This window comes from Psammomys obesus, unplaced genomic scaffold, assembly GCF_907164565.1.
Source record: "Psammomys obesus unplaced genomic scaffold, mPsaObe1.curated_primary_1811, whole genome shotgun sequence".
In the NCBI taxonomy this organism is placed as follows: Eukaryota; Metazoa; Chordata; class Mammalia; order Rodentia; family Muridae; genus Psammomys; species Psammomys obesus.
Genome location: NW_026585895.1, coordinates 47,066,715 through 47,088,642, shown reverse-complemented (window position 1 = coordinate 47,088,642; position 21,928 = coordinate 47,066,715). Strand labels below are relative to the sequence as shown.

General features: G+C 47.6%; 1 protein-coding gene across 2 annotated transcripts in view; it reads right to left on the bottom strand.

The window, feature by feature from the left end:
- The window catches only part of Mvb12b (multivesicular body subunit 12B), a 155,996-nt gene extending 134,074 nt beyond the window's left edge, over positions 1-21,922 (bottom strand). Inside the window, exons 1-2 of one of the 2 annotated variants that reach the window (XM_055600533.1) lie at positions 21,789-21,922; positions 8,884-9,006 (exon numbers count right to left, since the gene is read on the bottom strand). In XM_055600533.1, the coding sequence (XP_055456508.1) occupies positions 8,884-9,006; positions 21,789-21,863 (198 nt within the window). In that variant the 5' untranslated portion in view covers positions 21,864-21,922. Of the gene's footprint in view, positions 1-8,883; positions 9,007-9,905; positions 9,923-21,788 lie in introns of those variants that run through there. The other variant, XM_055600534.1, reaches the window with a different exon arrangement.
- Between the last annotated feature and the right edge of the window lie 6 nt (positions 21,923-21,928).

Here is a 21,928-nt window from a genome sequence, read left to right as displayed (position 1 = left end):
AAGGAAGGAAGGAAGGAAGGAAGGAAGGAAGGAAGGAAGGAAGGAGGCAGTTGAGAGCAGAAGTGGCTCGGTGCCTCCCTACACTGGATGGGGATGAGGGATAGACTACTGAGAAGCAGGAGGAAGCCTTCAGAGGTGAGGTAGACTGGTGCTCAGATTCATCATGTACACTTTAAATACACCAGTTATGAGGATCTTTTCCCTGGGAGATATAAACAAATATGTACTCCTCCTGGTAAGGCCCCACAACAAACCAAAGTACAATCCCAAAAAAGGTCACTCTGGGGAGCTGCTGAGTTTATTGGGCTCACTTATAGACCATGGGCAAAGGGTCATTTACAAGTACATGGGGATCCCAAAGCTGTTACCCTGGAAGGTCTTCAGCTATTTCTCATTAGGAATCACAGTGCCCAGAAAGAAGGGATTCAACTCAGAATCTTACTTTCAGTGATATTTCCTTCAGGAAAGAGAAAAGAAAGAAATTCTCAGAAAGAAGTTAACAAGGCCAATTTAAAAAACGAGTCAATGTGGATTTCCTCCTCATAACTTTCCTCAATCACGTGTGACGTGGTGATGAGCACAGTGCTATGTGGCATGGCATTAAGTGCATGTACAGGGAACACGCAAGATGATGCTGCATTATTAATGAAGGCTCGTGAAGGAGATGAATGTTCTGCATTTCAACTGGAAACTGGTAAAATGATAATGGTAGACTTATAGTATAATACCTAATACAAAGAACAACCACTCAGAACACTTCAATAAGCCAAAATAGGATCCTAACAAATGTTCAACTAATCCAAAAGGAAAAAAAAAAAAAAAAACACAGACTAAATAGAAAACAAGAAACAAAATGGTTTAGTTAAACCCTGAACTATCAAAATCTGTACTAAGTATAAATGGCCTAAATACACCCACTGGGGGACTAGAGATTGGAAGAGTGCATTTTAAAAAGTGGCATAAGCATATCTGCCCTTAAGAAACATGTCTCAAAGCCAAGCATGAAGGCATATGCCTTTAACTCCAGCACTCAGGAGGTAGGGGCAGGCATGTGAGACCAGCCTAATCAACACATATAATACTTGTGCTGGCTAGTTTATGTCATCTTGACAGAAGCCAGAGCCATTTAGGAAAAAGAAACTTCGACTGACAAAATGGTCCTATCAAACGGACCTATTGGCAAGCTGTGTTCATTTTCTTGATTGATGGCTGACGTAGGAGGGTGCAATTCACTGTACAATCCCAGAACTGATGGACCTGAGCAATATAAGAAAGCAGACTCAATCAGAGGGAAAGTTAATAAGCAACACTCCTCCATGGCTCTGCAACAGTTCCTGCCTCCAGGTTCCTGCCTCAAGTGACCGCCTTGACTGCCTTTCATTATAATGTGATGTGGAAATGTAAGCAAAGTAACCTCTTTCCTCAAGTTTCTTAGGGTCATGGTGTTTTACTGAACCAATAGAAACTAAAACTACAGACAAAGTGGCTGTAAAAGTGTGAAGAAAGAGTACTTAACTGAAAGAAATATCTATACTCATATAAAACAATGAAATTAACAGTCACAAGGGGGCACAGCCATCAGACAATCAGCTAAGAAGACGGGATGATCCTAAAGTACTATCAGTGTAAAATGTGTAAAATCTATGACGCGAAAACTGCCTTCATTGAGCACTTCACCTCAACAGCAGCGCACACGAGGCTTCCTGTGCCCTGAGGCACAGGTGACAGATGCTTTTGCAGACTATGAGATCTCTATAGGTTTGCAAGAGCCGGAATCAGTGTTCTCCCCAAACACAACGGAATCAAACTAGAAATCAATAAGGAAATCCTCTCAGTATTTGGAAACTATGTTTTAAATACTCGATGTATCAAATACATCATCTAAATAAAATGTTAAATGTACTGAATAGTGTAAAGAAAACATGAAAATCTGTGAAGCAAGGAAAGCAATGCTGAGAAGTAGATCTGGACACAAGACACTAGAAATGAGGAAAAGCCATGCATGGAGTCTCATGCCCAAAATCCAGGTATTTAGGAGGCTCAGGTAGGAGGCTCACTGCAAGTTCCAGACAAACCTGAGCTATAGGGTGGGAGTTTTGTCTTTAAAAAGAATCTGACAGGGATTATGCGTCTCTCAACCCTTATCAGAGATGCTTCTAGTTGCAGCAGATGTAGATTAACACATCGACCCACAACTGTCTTAGGTGCAGAGTAAAAGACTTTAAATGCTCAGCCCTAAATGGGACGTGAGTATCACACACACACACACCCCCCGCAAAGGCTCAGGGATGTTTGCAGAAGAGGAGGTGAATGACTACAAGGACACAGCAGGACAGTACACATATGAAGTCACAACAGTTGCGACAGCATGCACAAGACCTGTGCAAGCTTAAGCCAGCCTGAATCCATGCTCAGAGTGGGCAAGAGGACACATTGCTCTACCTCTGGCTAAGGAGCTACTGGCAACTAACAGCTATGGGAAGAACAGGGGTCTGTTTTATCTAAGAGTGCTGCAGCCTCTGGTAAGTCAACCACACTGCAGTGGAAGGCCATACACCCACGAACATGTGGGCAGCACAAATGGGTCTTAATGGGTTTATTAAAAAAAGAGAGAGAGAGGGTCAGGTGTGGTGACACACATCTGTAATCCCAGTACACAGGGAGGCAGAGGCAGGCAGATCTCTGTGAGTTCGAGGCTAGCCTGGTCTACAAAGTGAGTCCAGGACAGCCAGGGCTACACAGAGAAACCCTGTCTCCAAAAACCAGAGAGGGAGTAGGGGAATGACCCAAAGTTGGGTAGATAGCAAGTCAAAGGTGATCTTGGAGGAGTTGGGGGAAGGAGTGAATTGGCTTTTTAAAAAACATGAAATTCTCAAAGAACTCATAAAATAAATAAGAAGGAAAAGTCTCAAATCAGTCCATTAAGCTCCCACCTTAGGATCTAGAAAATGAGTAAAATAAGTCTGAAGAAAACAGAAAAAAATAATAACAGAAATCAATGAAATATAAAGAATAAAAACAATATATAACTATTAATGAAATAGCTGTTTTAGGAAAAATATCAATAAAACTGATTTAATTTCTAGGAAGGCTAAGAAAAGAGAAGACATAAATTATCAATATAAAAAGTCACCAAAACCTCTGTAAAAAGAATGAGAGGTGTTAAGGATAATTCTATGCACATTTGATAACCTAGATGAAACAGACCAATCCCTTGAAAAACACAAGCTGCTGCAATTCACTGCAACACATGAACAGCTCTTTGATTATTAAGAAAACTGGACTTAAAACTTTCAAACTTTCAAAGAACTTAAATCTCCAGACTCCAGAGGCTCACTGAAAATTTTTTATCTTACATTTAATGAATAATTAACACCAATTATACAGTCTCTTCTAGAAAGTAGAATAAGGGGGAAGGGTATTTTCCAATTCATTTCATGAATCTAATATTCTCAAACCAGACAAAAATAGTATAAAATCAAAAAATAATAATTTTCCTCATGAACATGGGCATAGAATTTCTTAACAAAATTAGCAAAGAGAATTCACCAATAAACAAGTATATATCATGACCAAGAGGATTAATTTTAGGGAATGCAGGGCAGTTCAATATTCAGTGTAATCTGCCATGTTAACACGATAAAGGAAAAAACACATGATCATATATCAGTTGATGCAGAAAGCACATCTAAAAATTCAGCTATCAGTTATGATTCTCAGAAAACCATGAACAGAAAACTTCCTCAACTTGGTGAAGTAGAATCCACAGTGAATACTTGATAGTGAATATTTTCCCCTAAGATCAACGGTACAGCAAGGGCAGCTAAGCTCACTGCCCTGCTTCTGCATCAAGCAAGAGCAGGAAATGAAGGGCTAGTCAGTGACCTACAAATAGTAATTCTATTCCTATAATAGCAGTTAACACATCAAAATTAGAAGCTCAACTCAATCTATAATCATTCAAACTAAACACCGGAGTACTCTGGGCCTGGTAAGATGGTAAAGTCACTTGTTGCCAAGCCCAGTGACCTCAGTTCATCCCTCAGGGACCACAGGGTAGAAGGAGAGGACAGACTCCGGCAGGTTGACTCTGACTTCCCCGCATGCACTCTGGGTTACTCCCATATGCACAACAGATAAAAATGCAATTTAAAAAAGTAATCACATTTAGATCTACCAAAACACGGATATACTTGAATGTTTTAAAAGTATAAAATGTTGCGAAGGTAATCAAAGAACCAAATACTGCACTATAGCTGAGGAACTAAAAAGCTCAATGTAAAAGATAAAGATGTTTGCAGAGTGTGGTGGCACACGCCTGTAATCCTAGCACTTAGGAAGAACAGGCAGGTGGATCTCTATGAGTTCAAGGCCAGCCTGGTCTACAAAGAGAGTCCAGGACAGCCAGGGCTTTGTTACACAGAGAAACCTTGTCATGAAAAAAAAAAAAAAGAGAGAGCGGGAGGGAGATAAAGATCTTCAAATGTTACACAGATTTAACATCAGTGCCCTTCAAATCCCAAGGGAATTTTTGGTTGATATAGAAAAATTATTCTAAAAGTCATAGGACAGACAACTCTAACAACCTTGAAAACACAACTACAAATAGACACACAGAGACACAGATGGAAAGATCCATGTTCATCACTTTTAGTCACAGGTTCAAAAGAAAAGACCATCTTTTCCACAAATACTGCGAGTATTTGGTCTTCCGAAGAGGAAGCCGTGGGCAGGGGGAGAACTCAACCCAAGTTCATATCTTATATTACATGAAATATTAAATATGTAGAAAACTAGAAAGTTTTTGGGATCGGAGGCAAAAGGTTCTTACACCTGATACCTAAACAATTCATAAATGAAAAAATAGAGAAACTGGACTTGATCAGACAGTAAAGTTTTTACTACATGAAAGATTGTGTTAAGGGGAAAAGGCATATGTCTACTGAAGCAAACATCTATAGATACACACACACACACACACACACACACACACACACACACACACACACACGGTTCTGACCAGACTCACCAAGAACCCTGGAAAGTCAATAGTAAAAAAAAACAAGAACAACCCCCCCCCCCCCCCCCCCCCGGGAGCTTGACAGACGTGGCTGATAGATGTGGGGACTGCTCTTCTAGAGGACTCCGGATTCAATTCCCAATCTTCCACATGTTGGTGTTTTCAGACACTACAACAGGGGTGAAAGCGCACACTGCATCTCTCAAAACAAGGAGAACGAGTGCTCGCATTAGTCCTTAAAGTGCACTTAAAGTCATAATTACCCCAGACCTTAAATTCTACATTTAAAAAAAGGAAAGTTAACTTCTCTGTTGATCCAAATAATTGAGGTTTTATTTTTTACAAGTCTTTGCAAAAGTGAGCCAGAGATTTCTGTGAGCAGAAGAAAATATCAAGACACTGTCCCATCCATCCATTATCTGAGGGAGCTTTGGTCACTAAGTGCATGGCTGGGGGCAGGGGATGCAGAAAGGGAAGACCTCTTCTACCCAGCAGGCACAGGAAGCCACTGTTTCTGCCAGAACTTCCTGAGGCAGGCTTGCTGGCCTCCTGCACAATGCCGGTCACTGCACTCACTTCAGCAAGCGTCAAGGGTCCTATTCCAGACAGATCTGTCCTGGACAGTTCACAGAAGTTTTCCAAACTCAAGCCACAGGAAACCAGGGCCCAAGGGCTGGCCATAAAACCACTTTCTGTGTTTTCAGTAAATCTTGGTTTAACGTATTTTCTATCAAAACAAAAATAGAGGAACACCTGGTGCCTTTATCAAAACAAGCTCAGTTCTGAAAAGAAACCAGCCTGTAGGACGAGGTTGTGGGGTATGGGGACCTCCAAGCCTCCATCTCTTTGCTCAGGAACAGTCCCCTTGCCAGCTGCGCTCAGGAAGACAGGGGCCTACAGGGGCAAGCTGCTCCTCATCCTTCACCTGCCACAGGGTGAGATACCAGAAGGATAGCACCTGTGGAAATGAGGTCTCTTGTCCTCTGGCCACGAGGAACAAGGGCCTCCTACCACAGCTTGGCCTTTCTAGGGACCTGAGTAACAGCTCTGTCAGACCACAGTATGATGACTATGGTGCACATGTCCCACTGATATCTACCACATGCTTTAGGCAAGAGCTCGTGACCTTCCTCCCAAGGGTTTTAATTCCTTGAGCATTATGGAAACACGCAGGCTTTCTCAACCCTGCTTCAGCACTGAGCAGATGGTTTGGGGGGGAGGGAAGGGAGGGTGTTTTGTTTTTCTTCTTCTGCTCTGGTGCATGACAACTGGCTCCTCATTTTCAGGTTTCCAATTTTAAACCTGTGTGGTTTTTTGATCCCTAAGCCTAACCCACTGCCCAGAGGAGAGCCAATTTGTCCCAGCGTACCCACAGCACCCCACATCTGATGCTTCAAATGCTGGCAGCTCCAATGACTCTGAAGACACCGGGGATACTTTAGGTACCTATAAATTATGCAGGACCAGCAGTTTTGGGAAAAAAAAAATGTTCTGTTGCCTAATTAGTTTCAACACTACTGAAGGGAAGGGAGATGAGAAGAAGGGGGAAAGGAAGGAGGAAGAGGGCTAACTCACATGCTGCCCATGGAGGCCGCATGGAAGTCAGAGGCCTCCACCAAGGCTGGCTTCCCAGCTCACAGTGGCAGGAAGAAGAGCCAAACAATGGGCATTCCCCCCCCCCCCCCGGCCCTCTGACTGGTTGGAGCCCACCTTCCCTGCCCTCCCAGCCCAACTTCACCAGGCAGGCCCTGTCTGCTGTACCTTCTCATACCCTGGAATCCTTCCCATGTGTGCCTGGGCTAGCCTGACAGCTGCCACCTTCATGTCACCCTCCCTCACCTGTGTCTATCCTCAGTGTCTCACTGCCACTTTCCCGTCACTCTTCCAGCCCAGCAGTCTTGCTGCTGAGCCTTTTCTACACCTTTTCTGAAACCCACTACAATCTCTGAGAGCAGGTACCTCAGCCTGTCACCCCAAGCCCTGGGCATGTGGCTGAAGGACAGGAAAAGAAAGGCTATTCTCAGAAGACTGCAGAAATGGAGACAATGAATTGAAACAGTTAGTAAATGATCTCTAGCCCTCTAGTCCAAGATGCTTCCCGAATCCAGAGAGAAGGAAAGTCATTGAATTACATTTTTACAAATGAACCTTTGGCACCTTTAGCTTCAAGCAGCAGCAGTGCCTAAGAAGCCTTTCTAAGGCAGCTCAGGGCCAGCCAGCACATCTGGTGACTAATGGCAGGAAGCTGGTCAGAGCATCTCACTGTGTGAGGGAGGTGGGAGTTAATCCTAGACAGATTGTACACTGAGCATGGTCTAGCCTCCAGCTGCCACAGGCTTCCTCATCCTCTGGACAGTCTTTGGAGCCTTCCCAACACATTCCTGCACTTTGCTGACTTACTGTGGAACTCCAAATGAAGAAAAAGCGGAAATGCCTCTTCTCACCCCTCCTTCTCTGCCTTTCCCCTTGAACTTGGGGCCAGAGCTCTTGGGAATGAGATGTTTATCTGAGGAGAGGCTAGAGGCCAGATGAAGAGAGGACTACTGCCCCTCTCCCAGAAAAAAGCTCTTAGAGCAGCCTAGGGCCATGTGCAGGCTGGGTAATTACAGGAGAGCTAGCTCAAGCCTCTTGCCCTGCTCACCTTCCACTAAAATGCATGGTGCAGCATGATGGTGAAATGTGCTTATTAATTTCACTCATTTGACACCACGCTCTCCTGCCCTGAGCTAGATGTTAGAAGAAAATGATAGGGATAGATTGTGCCCCTGTCAGGCTTCCAGGGACTCTCAGAAAGCCAAACTATCAAAGGCCATCTGCCGCCCACTAGCCAAGCAGTCTGGATGACCCCAAAGGTGCAGGAGAAACGCTACAGATGCTGATGGACAGAGAAGAGCAGGGAGCTGTGAGGCCCAGGCTTGGGGCTTGAGCCTTGGGGGCCCTGGATGGTCCACAGGCAGAGCAGGAGCTCCCAGCCCGGCCTGATGCACAATGTGCTGCCTCAGATCCAATTCATCACAACACACTTCAGCTTCTCAAATCAGGAGCATTTTTATTAGCTTCCCCAAGAGTTTTATGGCACAAAGCCATACCTAATGATTCTATTTTATGGAAAGTTAGACATTCCAACTGGGCTTTGAAGACAGGAGGCCGGCCGGACGCAAATCTTTGTCAAAAAAAGGCCCTCTCCATCTCTTCACAAGCATCTCAACAGTAGGGAAGAAGTTTTGTTTTCTTGATCTTCTTCTTAGTGGATTCCTCTGTGTGTAGTGAGGACCTGATGCAGTCTAACCCAAGAGGTTCTCAGTGGGGGCTGATCTTGCTAACCCACCCCTCCACAGGGAACATCTGGAAACATCTGGGGTGTTCTTCCCTTTGACTACACAGAGGTCAAGGAAGCTACGCACAGCCTCTGATGCACAGGATAGCTCTACGACAAGAATTCCCTGATTGCTGGCCCTGACATTGGGAAGCCCTGACTAGGGCTCCAGCCCACACACAAAGCTGATCGCTGCACAAGTTCCTTGCTGGCTCTGGGCAAGGACACTGCCACACACTCAGAACATTTACACTCCTGGGACAGTGCAAGACAACCTCCAGGGTCTCTCCTAAGTCTTTTTCATGGAGCACCTACACTAGAGGTGACTATGGAAAGCAATGGAGCTAATTAAAAAGGTGAAAAATAACCACCCCATGGCCTCAGCAGGTCCTCTGACTCCCGAAGCAGGACATTATACCCACCTCCTCTGGCCATGACTTTCCTCTTCAGGTCACTCTAAGTTATGAGAGGGAAGATGCACATTTTTCACACAGGGACTGAGGTTCTTAGATAGAGAGCAGAACAGACAAGCTGGTTATTGTCTTACCACATCATAGCCAGTTGGGGCTCGGTTCCGGGACGCCACCACCCCGACTCCCGTGATGGGGTCCATTGGCGTCTCTGGCAAGGCTTCTGAAAGCTCTTTGACTTCAGGCATGGTGGCTTGGTCCTGGTTTGGAAAAGGAAATGGAAAGCATAGAATTCAAACTCAGTGTTCAATGTGAGTGAGCAAGGTTTTAAATAGACGGAGAATCCTGGGGCAGCTATCCTCAGCTGAGCTCTGCATTCCTCACCTGGCCTTATCTGACCCCGATCTCAGATCAAGAATTCAACCTCAAGTTGTTAGCATGGAATGCTGAGGCTTGTGACTGCTCTCAGGAGCTAATTTCCACTCAAACACAAGAACATATCCCCACATATTCAAGGCTGGCCTTGAACTCCTGTCCCCCGGCCTCTACCTCCCTCCCCCGTGCTCACATTACAGGTATATATACTTAGTTTTATGTGCTGCTGGGATGGAACCCTTTATGCGGGGCACACAAGCATGCTACCCACTGAGCTACTTCCCAGCCCCACATGCCGCTTAGCTCTCCTCCCAGCTGCCTGATTTCTTCCCAGGGACCAACACTAGGCGGGCCACCCCCGGCAAAGTCTCGAAGCAACCCCTGTCCCTCACACAGTGCTCCTGTATAGAGAAACCACAGCTAGACATTCGTCAGACAGAGAATTCAATGAGCTCCAAAAACAGAGGAAGCATTTGGGCATGGGCATGAGAGGTACGTGTGGCTCCTGACTCCACACTTACAAGTCAGTGTCTGAACAAGAAATTACAGCTTGGGGAGGCTCAGCTTTCTCTCAACTGTAAAATGAGGTCTTGATCCATTCCCCAGCTGTCTCAAAAACTAAAAGAGAGGATATAAAAGAAGGCCCAGAGAGGGCCATGACACCACAGGTACTCAGAATGCAGCAGGTGGGCTCTGGCTTGAGCTAGAGACAGGAAGCAGCACACACTAGAGGTCTGGCCCATTTCTTTGTCTAGTTTAACCCCACGGGTCAAGTGGCACTTACTCAGAGCTGAGCACTAACACTGATCCTAATTCTCACTGGTCACTTGGATGAAGATGCGTAGAGTTACTATTCTGCTGCTTGCGGCCTCTGCACAGGATCCTTGGAGGAGGCTGATGAAGCAGAGAGCAGTTAGCCTGGCTGCTATAGTGGCTGTGCACCCGAAACCAAATAAACCCAGCAACACCTGACACAGACCACTTTTACTGGGCACACAGTAGGAAAGAACAAAATAAATTCCACCTCGTTCTGCAGCAATTAAACCCCACTGGCTGCGGCACGCTCAAGGATGGCTACAACTTCAAAAGCAAACCAAACATCCTGCCTGAAGAGGCAGCAGGAGGCACATTCTTGCTCCTCAGCCTCTTATCAAAAAGCACTGGCCACTCAAAAATGTCTGTAGTCTACCTCACAGGAACCATCAAAACGCTCCACTGCAGGTCACCCACTTAAGTCAGTGGCACCTACAGAGCACTCCGGAAACAGACTTGTTCTTGGTTAGAGCCCGGCAGTGTCTGGCACCCCTGCCCTCCTAGCCAAGTTACAGAGTTATATTTTAGATGCTTCTACCAAAAATAAGCCTCCAGCAGCCCAGGCAGGAGATGGAGACCAGGCTGCACCACCACACCCTTTGCTTGTCTCGACTTCCCTTTTCTAGGCAGGTTTATCTACGACAGCTTGTGGCTCAGGGCCCTTGCACCTAGTAGGTATTAAGTAAATATTTATCAAGTGACTCCATGTGTGACCCCAATATGGGCTTAGGGTTAAATATCTACACCTGCTCAATCTAGAGTAAACCACTAAATAAAAATGCCTGTCCCTGAAAAATCCTGTATTTGGGGGAGCATAAAAACCACACGGCTGCAGTTTGCAAAATATTGGTACCTGCTGTCGGTTACCAAAAATGCTTTGCAATTAACAACTCATTAGCAAATTGTACAAATGCTGCCAGTGTTAAATATCATGCTGTGAATTTAATAAAGAACATGTGAAGCAACAAAAAACAATTTAATACTACTGCCTTTACTATCAAAGAAAAAGAGGGATGGAGAATGAAAGGAGAATAAGAAATGAAGGAAAGGAGAAGAGGGAGGGTAGAGGGAGAAAGCAAACAGAGAAAGAGTGAGATTAAGTGAGCACACACAGGAATATCTCATTGGCTGGGAGAGCCATATTCCCTGATGGCAATGCACTCCATGAGGCATGATGACAAGGGTCCTCTTGCTTGCTGTCAATTGCAGGAGGATGTGTATGCTTGCAAAGGGAAGATATTGCTCCCACAATGCACCCACAGAGGCACCCAGCAGCAGCTTCCAAGATGGCTGCAGGCAGCCTCCAGCTGAAGCAGACAAAGAGCTGGGCCTGAGAGCTCAGGAGCCCAGCTTGCCCAGCCCACTGCAGGTCTGGCTCAGCCAGCACAGTCATCCCCAAGCTCACTGCCCCCCTTCTCCCTTAGTTGCAGGGTTGCTGTGCCCTGGAGATCAAGGCAGCCTTTGTGCCTCGGAGACAAATGGCTGTTCCAGGGGCTGCAGCCCACTTGGCGGTGGGTTACGGCCGCCACCAGCCAAGGAGCCTCTTAATGAGAAACGCCCAAGATATCCATGGCAGAGGCCATCGCTCAAAGTGGCTTGCCCTGAATTACATATTTTCTGACTGCAAATTACTTTTAACAGCGTCTCTACCGTCACTTCAATTGACCTTCCTAACAAAAGGCCATTTATTAACTTGCACTCCATGCTTCCACAGGCTGCTTGGAGCCTCCAGCCAGAAAGAAAGGCATGGGAGCAGAACAGTACCCTGCCACCCAGGGTCCTGGGCCAGGCCTTTGCTGGGAAGAAGAGGGGCATGAATAAGAGCCCAGCAGAGGGCCAGGAGGAGACGGCTGGCTAAAACACTCCCTGAAGCAACTCTCAGTTCCATCACAGTGGCCCCGTCTGCCATGTGAACACGCCCCTGTGTAGAACTCTGCAAATTCAGAGGACTCACTCAGGTTCCCTGTCAGCTGACACTCACCTTAGAGTTGGAGGGTCCACCATGCTAGCCTTACTTTATATAAGGGGAAACTGAGGCTTGTTCCCAGACACCCAGTGGCTGGCAGAGACAGAGGCATTATCCTCAGTCTAGCCTGTGCTCTGTTGCACAGCACACTGAGCCCAACATCCCGCCCAAATACACTAACACTAATTATATTTTAAAATGCCAAAGCACTTTTTTTCTCTGGCCAATAGCTCAATAAGTCAGGGAAAGGGGAGAAAAGTACAGAAAGATAAAAGTAACATGGGATTAATTTTCCTCACACCTCAGTTTCAAGATTCAACATTCCCCTCATAAATAATTTACAACAATAAAAATGAGCTAAGGCCATGTTTGTGTAGGACAGAGGTAAATTCAGGCCTAATGAGGGAGATCTGAGCTCGGCACAGGAGGGAATGGGTTGATCTATGGCCTGGCATGTGCAGGATCCACAGCACACAGGGGCTCCATTACCAAGCCTAAGTAGCGGGGCCGACGGGGAGCAGAGAGGCAACACTGTGCCATCCAGCTGTGGCTGCAGGAAGTGTCCACAGGGAAAGCCAGAGTGGACTCCCAACTTGTGTGCCTAGATGGCAAATACTGAGCCAATCTGAAATACAGTGGGTTATCAACACAAGCCAGCCAAAAAGGGCGTCTGCTCTTGGCCATGGTGACAATGACCTTGGGCTGTTCTCCTAACGAAACCTTCCGGGCCTTCAGATGTCAGGCCCCAATGACCTTTCCAGAGAGGGCATGTGGCCTCTTCCAGGTCATTCCCAGGCTGAGGGCTGCCCTGCTCTAGCTATCTGAGAGATCCCTCAAGACAAGAGAGTAAGGCAAGAGTGTGTGTGCGCTGCGTTTGGTCTTCCGAGGGAGGGAGTCTCCACCCCAACACCATGATAGATGAATTTCTGATGGAGGACTGGCCAGGAGGATGTCTGTCAGCGCCTCAACACTGTCATCCCAGGCTCACAGAGACAAGAACCTTCACTATGACGCCCCTTCACACTGTGGCAGGCAGACACCACACTGCTCCCTCGTAGCTGATCAAAGAATTACCACAACCACGCACTTAATCCTAAAAGTCAGCAGTTCTGGGCTTAACTGATGCTGCTCATTGTTTCAGAATCAAAGGCTGCCTCGGGCCCCAGCCAGGAGAAGGCGAAGCTACTGTAGCACAGCTGAAAACTCGGGGGAACTTTGATACCATCTCTGTTTAATTTCCACGGCCTTAGTGAGCCTGGGGTTTATCTCGTTTTATCAACTCCAGTACTGAAATCAAAACCCAGCTAACCACACGCAGTCCCTCCTCAGAGGCTCTTCCAGCAGTGGGGAGTGGGCCAGGGAGTTTAAAGTGCTTTCCAGAGCAAGGACTGCAGGGGGCAGGAGCTGCTGCCTTCAAACGAGGCCTGGCCTCCGGGCCATCCTGGCCTCCCTGCAGAGAGCATGAACAAGGCTGGCTCAGAAGCAATGCCAGCGCTGCCCACCAGGGCTAAAGACGTGATCACATATCTTCTGAAAAGAGTAATTTCAAAGTCCTGGGGGGTCAGGAGGGGGCCAAGTTAAACTGACCGACTGTAATTGAAATGACAAAATCAGTGGGTTAATTAAGTCCCTACAGAAGGATGAGCTGTGTTCAGTTTACATGGAGTCCAAGCACAAGGGCACCAAAGACTCAAACTGCCATACCCTGCAGCTTGTGGGGCAGGAGAACAGACTCTCTCTCCCCAGCGAAGCTGCTGCCACAGCCAGGTGTTCCCGGACATGGGGGCCTCTGCCCCTCTTTCCCAGTGGCAGGGATGGTCTGCAGGGCTCCATGCCCACTCTGGAACCTCCCAAGCACAAGCACCTTTCTGCCGACAAGGAAGAGATAAAAGGCACAGGCCTATCCTCAGCAAGGTAGACAGTGGCTGGGCCTCCCCAACACATGCCACACTGCACAGGACCCAGAGGTCCGAGCACCTACCTCACCTGGAGGAGACCAAGTGCCATGAAGCACCCAGGAGAGTGTGCAGCCAGCAGCCAGGCTGCCCGAGAGGGATAGTCACAGCTGACCGGCATCTGCTGTAGAGCCTCACCAGCGAGGACCTGGTCTGCCCACACCTGTGTACGCGCACAGCTAAGCTGGTGACCTATCAGAAGTCAAATCCCGGGGCAACTGCTGCTGGACAGGCAGGTGGCAGCAAGCCACTGCTGGGTGAGTTGTTCTGATACCAGGGAGTAATGGCAAATACTGTTCTAAGCTCTCCCAGGCCAGAAAGAGTTTTCCAGCTGGGGAACAACAAACAATGGTGAGCACTTCCTTTTCCCCCCAGTAAAGGTCTGGCTTTTTCCTGAGAGAAGAGTCTGGTACACAAATGCATCAATTCAATCAGGCCTTTCCCACTTATATGAATCATCTGAGGACCACACATGGTTCCCATAAAGCACACAGGGCAGGCCCTCTCTAAAAGACAAATGTAGAATGAAGTGTCCCATCATTGCCCAGACAAAGCTGCCCAAGGAAACTCAGCTCTGCACAGCCCCAGAACTGAAAGGTAGAGAGTCCACCAGAACACAGATAACACCAGAACACTCCGCCTTATTTATGATCACAGCAAAGGAGGGTGGATCCTGCCCATTCCTATCAGGTCTAGCCTGGTGGTACCATACTGGAAGACCCTGACAGAAGGAAAAATACCCAGCAAACAAAATCATCCCAAGAGGTCACAAGAGCAAAGGTCCTTTTCTGTTTAGTGCCATAGCATAAGTAAGTCATACATTGTCCTGATGGCCAGTGCCAGCAGAGTATAAATGCCATGTTACCTCAGTGCCAGGCTGATGGGCTCCCACAACCCATGTTCTTTTTGGCTTTCCCATCTTGAGTGTTTCTCTGGTACATTCATCAATTTAATAGGTCCATCCGACAGCTGACAGCTTCCACAAAGGCCTTCCTGTTCTCTCCTAAAACTCAGGGGTGTATCTGGTATTCTACTGTCTGACTTTAACTGCATATCCCACTGACACCCCCAACTTGGCTCACCTTGACACATCCTTCCACATCCCCTTCCTAACAGGGCCGGACATCTGTGGAGAGCTAGGATGAGAGGGGTGTTCTCCTGCATTTGGGAGCATCACTCTTTTGGCTGAGGGCAGCTTGTACGCAGAGCAACTCCTGGGAAGCTCCTAAACCCAACAACCCTGAACCCCATACTAGAAACAGACTTGGGCAAGGAGCTTGAAAAGCTGCATTCTCATGGGATCCCAGTTCTCACTCAAACAGCTGGCCACTACCTGAAATTCAAGAACCCAGTGGTTGGTCCTTATATGTTTGATAAGCAAATGGCGAATAAATGAAATGAAACGAACTTGAAGGTGACCTTCCATTGAGAAGAATCTCTAAATGAGTTTCCTAGCCTCTCCCCCCTCATCACAGGTCAGCCAAGAGTACCCAGCTTCTCTCCCACAGACATTCACCCCCAATATTCCACACTTCAGGCACTTCTCCAATTTCCCCAAGCTTTCTCCAACTGCCCATGTAGGCAAATGCCATCACCCAGAGTTCCAATATCATCCATGCTAAGATCCTGAGCATGGGATCTTAGCATACACATATGCTCACGTACACACGCATGAACAAAGGTGCATGCACACGGCCTTGCTGCTCAGGCTATATGCTTTCCTCACATTGTTCAAAGGTGTGCTATGTGCACTCTGCTGGCAGTAGGCTCTCAATATGTGGTCTATGTATGGATAAAAAAAATGAATGAATGAAGTTCTTGTCCTCTCAAATACTGCCCAAATTTCAGTGGATTTAGGAGACTGCATTAATGCTGCAGAAGCAACAGTGATAGCAAACCTGCTGGCCGCCTTCTGATGGGACCCCCAGCAGGGTCACTGATGTCCTAGAAGGACAAACTGAACTCCAGACGTACCCACAAATGCAATCTTCCGGACTTTTCCAAAGGTGGATCACAATGCAATAGTGATGTCTGAGGGCCTAGAAGGGGCTAAGAATGTCCCAGCTAGCCGCAAGGAGAATGCCCTGAGGAGCTTGTCTGTCATTAGCAGCCTCTTCCCGCCCAGGCTGAGACTGGATGGCTGAGAGACCTCCACAATGCTGAGCAGCAGCAGCAAGGTGGGAGCCCAGGCTTCAGAGAACACCCCCAAGGCAAGGGGGCTGCAAATGAGGAAACACCTCCATAAGAAGGAAGAGCTGGCCTCCCCAGACAATGAGGATGGTAGAATCTTGCTGACATCAGCAAGGGCACGGTGGTGTGAACAAAGGAGACTTCTGGGGGCACAGCAAGCAACAGATGGGCTCTGAAGCAAGTTCAGAAATGCCTAAACAAACAAATGGACAAAAATCCGACTAAACTCAATTAAAAAAAAAATGGCACTGCTGCCTATCCCGCAAACTAAGCAATGGTGCTCATGGCAAGAAGGGATGCCAGGGGTCCAAAGCAGGGCACAAGAGGACTTCCACCATATGCTGCTCCCACCTACATGGGTTCCCCAGGCTTCCTTACATTATCAGCCGGAGTCGGGATGGCCAGCAGAGCACAGGAATGGAGACGGCACAGCTTTGAAGTCAGACAAGCATGCCCATCACAGCTCAGACACTCACAGCCCTGTGGCTCTGCAAATCTATCAACTCAGACCTGAGTTTTCAGCAAATGAAGCAGGAGTAGTGGACATGTTTCCTTTATGGAATTACAGTGTGCATAAAACATAGAGAACTGCCTCAGAGGACACGGTCAACAGTAAAAAAACAACCGAAAGAAGGAGGGAACATATTTGCCAACCAGATCTGCTCACAATATCTGATGAGGAGTTATATTCAAATCTAAAGAAGAACTGCAGCTAAATAAGAGTCAGCTTACTCAATTTCAATGAACAAACATTTCTCTGAGGGTGAAAGATGCCCAGATAATGTGTAACACAGGAGACAATGTTCAACTCTGAAGTCCCTGGGAACAAAAGTTAAAACCCGAACCACAGTGAAATGTCTTATACCCATTCTGCTGGCACCTTCAAAAAGAAAAGCAAGCACCCAGAGGTAACAAATGTTGGGAGGATATGGATAAATCAGAAGCTTTGATGTTACTGTTGGGAATGTGCACAGCAGCCATCATTTTATGGAAAAAAAATATGCTGATTCCCCTAAGGATTAAAAATAACATTTCCATATGATCCATTTCTAACTATCTACCCCCAAAGAATTGAAACCAGAGCCAGAACAGCCTCATTCAATGGTCAAAATATGATGAATGGGAAAATGAAATGGTCAATACGTTCAATCATATATCATTCAGCCTTCAAAGGAAGGAAAATCTGACCCATACTATAGCATGATGAATTGTGAGGATATTGTGCTAAGTAAAATGAGCCATTCTGAAAAAATTTGCACATTGTTAGATTCCAGCTCCATAAGGCTCCCAGCAAGGTTACATTCAGGGAGACAGAAAGTAGAATGGAGGTTGCCAGGAGCCAGAAGAAATGGAGCTGTTTTATGGTTTCAATTTTGCAAGCCAAAAAAGGTCTCAAGATTAGAGCTGAAAGGATGATTCAGCCTTGAAAACACAAGAGGACCTTGGTTCAGTCCCCAGAACCCATGCCAAAAAGCCTGACAGAAGTGAGTGGGTGTCGCTGGAGAGAAGGCTCAGCTGTAGAGTACTTACTGGTTGCTCTTCCAAAGAAGCTGGGTTCAGTTCCAAGCACCCACATGGTGGCTAACAGCCATCTGCAACCCCATTTCCAGGGTATCTGATGGCCTCTTCCATCCTCTATGGGCACCAGGAAAGTACACTGTACACTGACATACATGCAAAACATTCATACACGTAAAATATAATAAACTTTTATATATATATATATATATATATATATATATATATATATATATATATACATACATAAACCCAGAAATGGTTGCACACACTTGTAACCTAGTGCTGAGGAGATGGAAAAGGAAGACTTTCTGGGCCACTCTGACCAGCCTTGCCTAATTATCATGGATCTTGGCCAATGAGAGACCCTGCCTCAAAAAACAAGGTGGATGGTTCTGAGGAACAGCCCAAGGGTGACCGCTGGCCTCGACACACATGCAAATTTATACAAACACACAGAGAAAAGCTCTACAGATTAGCTGCACAACAGTGTGGCTAGACTGACTGCCACTGATCTGTATGTACCCTTAACACTGGCAAAGTTGGTAAACTTCATGTTGTCCAAATTTAAGACTTTTCTAAAAGCATCCAGAACCATGGTTCTCAAATCTCAGCAGATATACGACCACCCGAAATGTACTCACAAGTAGAGTTGCTTTCCTAGAGATTCTGCCTCAGTGAAGTCTGGGGATGGACTCCTGATTTCTGCATTTTCATAAACTCCCCAGGCTTACTGGGCTCATTAAGAGCTCATGCATAAGCTGGGCGGTGGTTTTGTACACCTTTAGTCCCAGCACTTAGGAGGCAGAGGCAGGAAGATCTTTGTGAGTTTGAGGCCAGCTGATCTACTGAGCCAGTTCCAGGACAGCGAAGGCTACAAAGAGTAACTCTGTCTTGAAAAACAAGACAAATAAAATCATGTATGGAGCTGGAGAAATGGCTCGGTGGTTAACTCTGTGTACTGCCCTTGCTGAGGACCCAAGTTTGGTTCCCAACACCTGTGTTAGGTGGCTCACAACCACCTGTAATTCTGGCTCCAGAAGGGCTCCAACACCCTCTTGAGGCCTACAAGAGTACCTGTAGTCATGTGCATATGCCTACACACACACACACACACACACACACACACACACACACACACACACACTTAAAAATAAATCTTAAACTCATGTGTGGGCCAGGAAGATGGCCAGGCAGGTAAAGGCACTGCCACTAAGCCTGATGACTTGAGTTTAATTCCTGCGACCTACACAGTGGAAGGAGAGAACTGACTCCTACAGGTTCTCCTCTAACCTCTGCACACATGTAACCCAAACCCCACTATCACACACAAAGATTACTTTTGAAAAGAATCATGTATTTCCCTCCTTCAATGACTATATGGGTACTCTTTCGAACACTCTGTCCTTATCAGTATCTAGTGTTTTTTACTTCTTTAAAGAGTGCATGTAGCGTGTGCACACATATCTGTTTCTATAGATAAAATGAACACAGGAACACTCTAGTAAAAACTCCAGCCAGAAGACCAACTACACAGAGCCCTCTTTGCTCAAGGAAGCTGAGCTACTGAGCTCCCACGTGTGGCCCTGGGATCTGCGCCCATGGGGCTCTCATATTTCTGCCAAAACAAGCTTAGCATCTTGCCAGGAGTGTGTCAACCAAACCGGACACATGCCCATAGGATGTCCCCAACAAGGGAGTAATGTCACACACACCCTAGGTGGCTCTGCCTCCTCGGCAGCTGGAGCGAGGAGACTGGCTCAGGCTCTTGCTCTTCGGACAACTTTGAGGAACCACAATTCCCTGGGGCAGCACAGTACTCTGAAGGCCAAGGACGCCCCAGGGATGGAAGAAGAGACAAGACAGGAAGCAGCTTTCTGCAGGCACCCTGCCCAATACCACCAACTGGCACAGCTGGTAACCAGGATCCTCAGCCCAACCACAACCAACCATGTGGTCATTTATCATCTTCACTGTCCCAACAGTACTTGACACTTCCCGTGTGCAGCTCCAATGCTATCATTATGTGGCTGTGTGGTGAGGCAACTGCTCTTTGGACACGAACCATGGACCACTTCTAACTGGCCGTGGCAGAGGGACCCAAGCTACTTGGCTTCTGATCCCCCTGAAGTAGATCTGCCGTGAAATGAGCAGAAATTCAATGTTGGAGCTCTCCCTTACTCTTTAGGCCCTTAGAGAGCACCCAGACATTGTATTCACACGACCATGTGGTCTTTCAACACATACCAAACCAAGATGCTCCTGAATTACTTTTCTGATGGGGCCTGACCCCAGCAACAAATCATGTAAGCATTAGGCCTGCTGAGTGCTGGACGCCACTTAATTTTCATGATGCTCTCCGCTTCTTGAAGGGTCAAGTGCCTTCCTGATTGATGGTCCTTGTGGGGTTGGTATTATTTGTAAGCCACTTACACAATTAAGAAAATGGGAATTCTAGAAAGGGATGGTGCTTTGTTAGGGTCACCCAAGGTCTGAGGAGTGTGATAGAACTCAACCCAAGCCCTCAAATCTAAGCTGCGTTCACTATAGCGTAGCTTCTATTGCCCTGAAAAGGCCCTTCCTATGCCTACAGAGATGCACTCAAAAAAGAAAAAAAAAACAAAAAACAAAAAACAAAATAAGCAATCTTCATCACCAAATGCTTAGCAGTAACTGCTAGCTGGGCTGGGGAAGGGCCAACAGGCACAAGCATGACCCAGGGTGCTGGAAAGAAGTGCTTTGACTGATAATTCACCACGCTAGGGCAGACGTGTTAAATTCTCCTGCAGCCCTTCATTTATATACCACCATGAGCCTGTGATACAGTTATTCGCTTCAGTCTACATACCAGGAAGTGGTGACTCAGAAAACTGTATTCATTTGACCAATGACACACTCTGAGTAGAAAAGCCTGACACAGGCCAGGGTCATTCTTAAAAGCCCTGCACTTAACCTTGGTGAAATATTATTCTAGAATGGTCAAGGTCCACCAATATAGGCACAGCAAGTGCCTATATATTAGTCTTCAGCCTAAATCAGGGCACAAAAACCAAAGGAAGGAATGGACGACTGACCAGAAAGGGTGATTTTATATTTGATAAACCTGCTGTTGTCTATCAGTCGACCTCGGTGGGTCTTGGTGCCTGGGTCTACGCAGAAGCCCTGATTCTGAGACCGGGTTAAATAGGAGTGTGGCAAAATTCCTCAAAGCACCCCCAAGCGATTTCCAGGCTGGCAAGAGAGATGCCACCATCTGCGGTACCTAACCTCCGCCTGCTCTCAGAGTTTTTCAGTTATTATAGGTTTCTACGAGGCTTATCTCCTAACTTTTCCAAGGCAGCTGATAAGATTTGCCAGCCCTGTTAAGAGGAGATAGGATCCAGCCAGCTGTCGGGAAACATATGAGATTACTCCAACAAGGCACTACCAGAGACAAAGGCCCTGAAAGAGGAGCCCTGCCTGCTGTCTGCCAATGTGGCTGAAATCCAGGCGTTCAGGGTCTCCCGTGGGGGCAGGGAGTAGGAGCAATGGCCATTTGCCTTGGGCCTGCCTGTTGTCGACCCTCTCATCTTGCTGAACAGGTCGCTGGGGGCCAGGGGACAGAAGAGAGGTAGGCTGATAATTTAGGGACAGCTGTGTACTGAAGACAAAGGGAACAAAGATGCTCCTGGGTCTACCTTCTTCACTGTGCCTGTCTCTGAGGATGTGGTCCCTGGTGCTGTGCCAAGCAGCGCCTAGGGCCTCACTTGCCCTGGCTGGAGTCATTGCAAGGGGAGGCCCATCCACATTCCCACCGTGCTTCCTGGATGGCTGGTCACCTTGCAGACAGGTGCCCTACACAGTTCAGGTGCCCCCAGGTAACGATGCCTGAGGGTCAGGTGCGCGCTCCTCCGCACCCACGTGACAGCGGAGAGCCGGACCCCAGGCCAGGCGAGTCAAGGGAACTGTCCCCAGCATGTGCCCCGGTGGAGACCGTCGCCCCTCACCTGGCTCCACCCTCGGAACGCTGCTAGCAGCCATTCGAGTCCCCAGATCGCTCCAGCGACAAGGCCGAGCCGCAGCCCGGAGAGCCCGCGGCATCACGCCGGGCGGAGGCCGCCCTCCCGGGGCCTGTCCCCACGCGGGGCCGGGCAAGCAGCCCGCAGGCCTGGGCCCGGCCGGCTCCTCCCGATCCCGATCCCGCCCGCCCGCCCCCGCCCGTCTTCCCGCGCGGGCCTCACTTAACTGTTCCCCGCTGGGGCGGCGGCGGCTGCGGCGGCGGCGGGTCCCGGCTCCGTCTCACGCAGAAACAGCTTCTCATCGCCCGGGCGGCGCGGGAGGAGCCGGGCCCGGGGCCCAGGCGGCTGCAGCCGGCGCCGCAGCTCG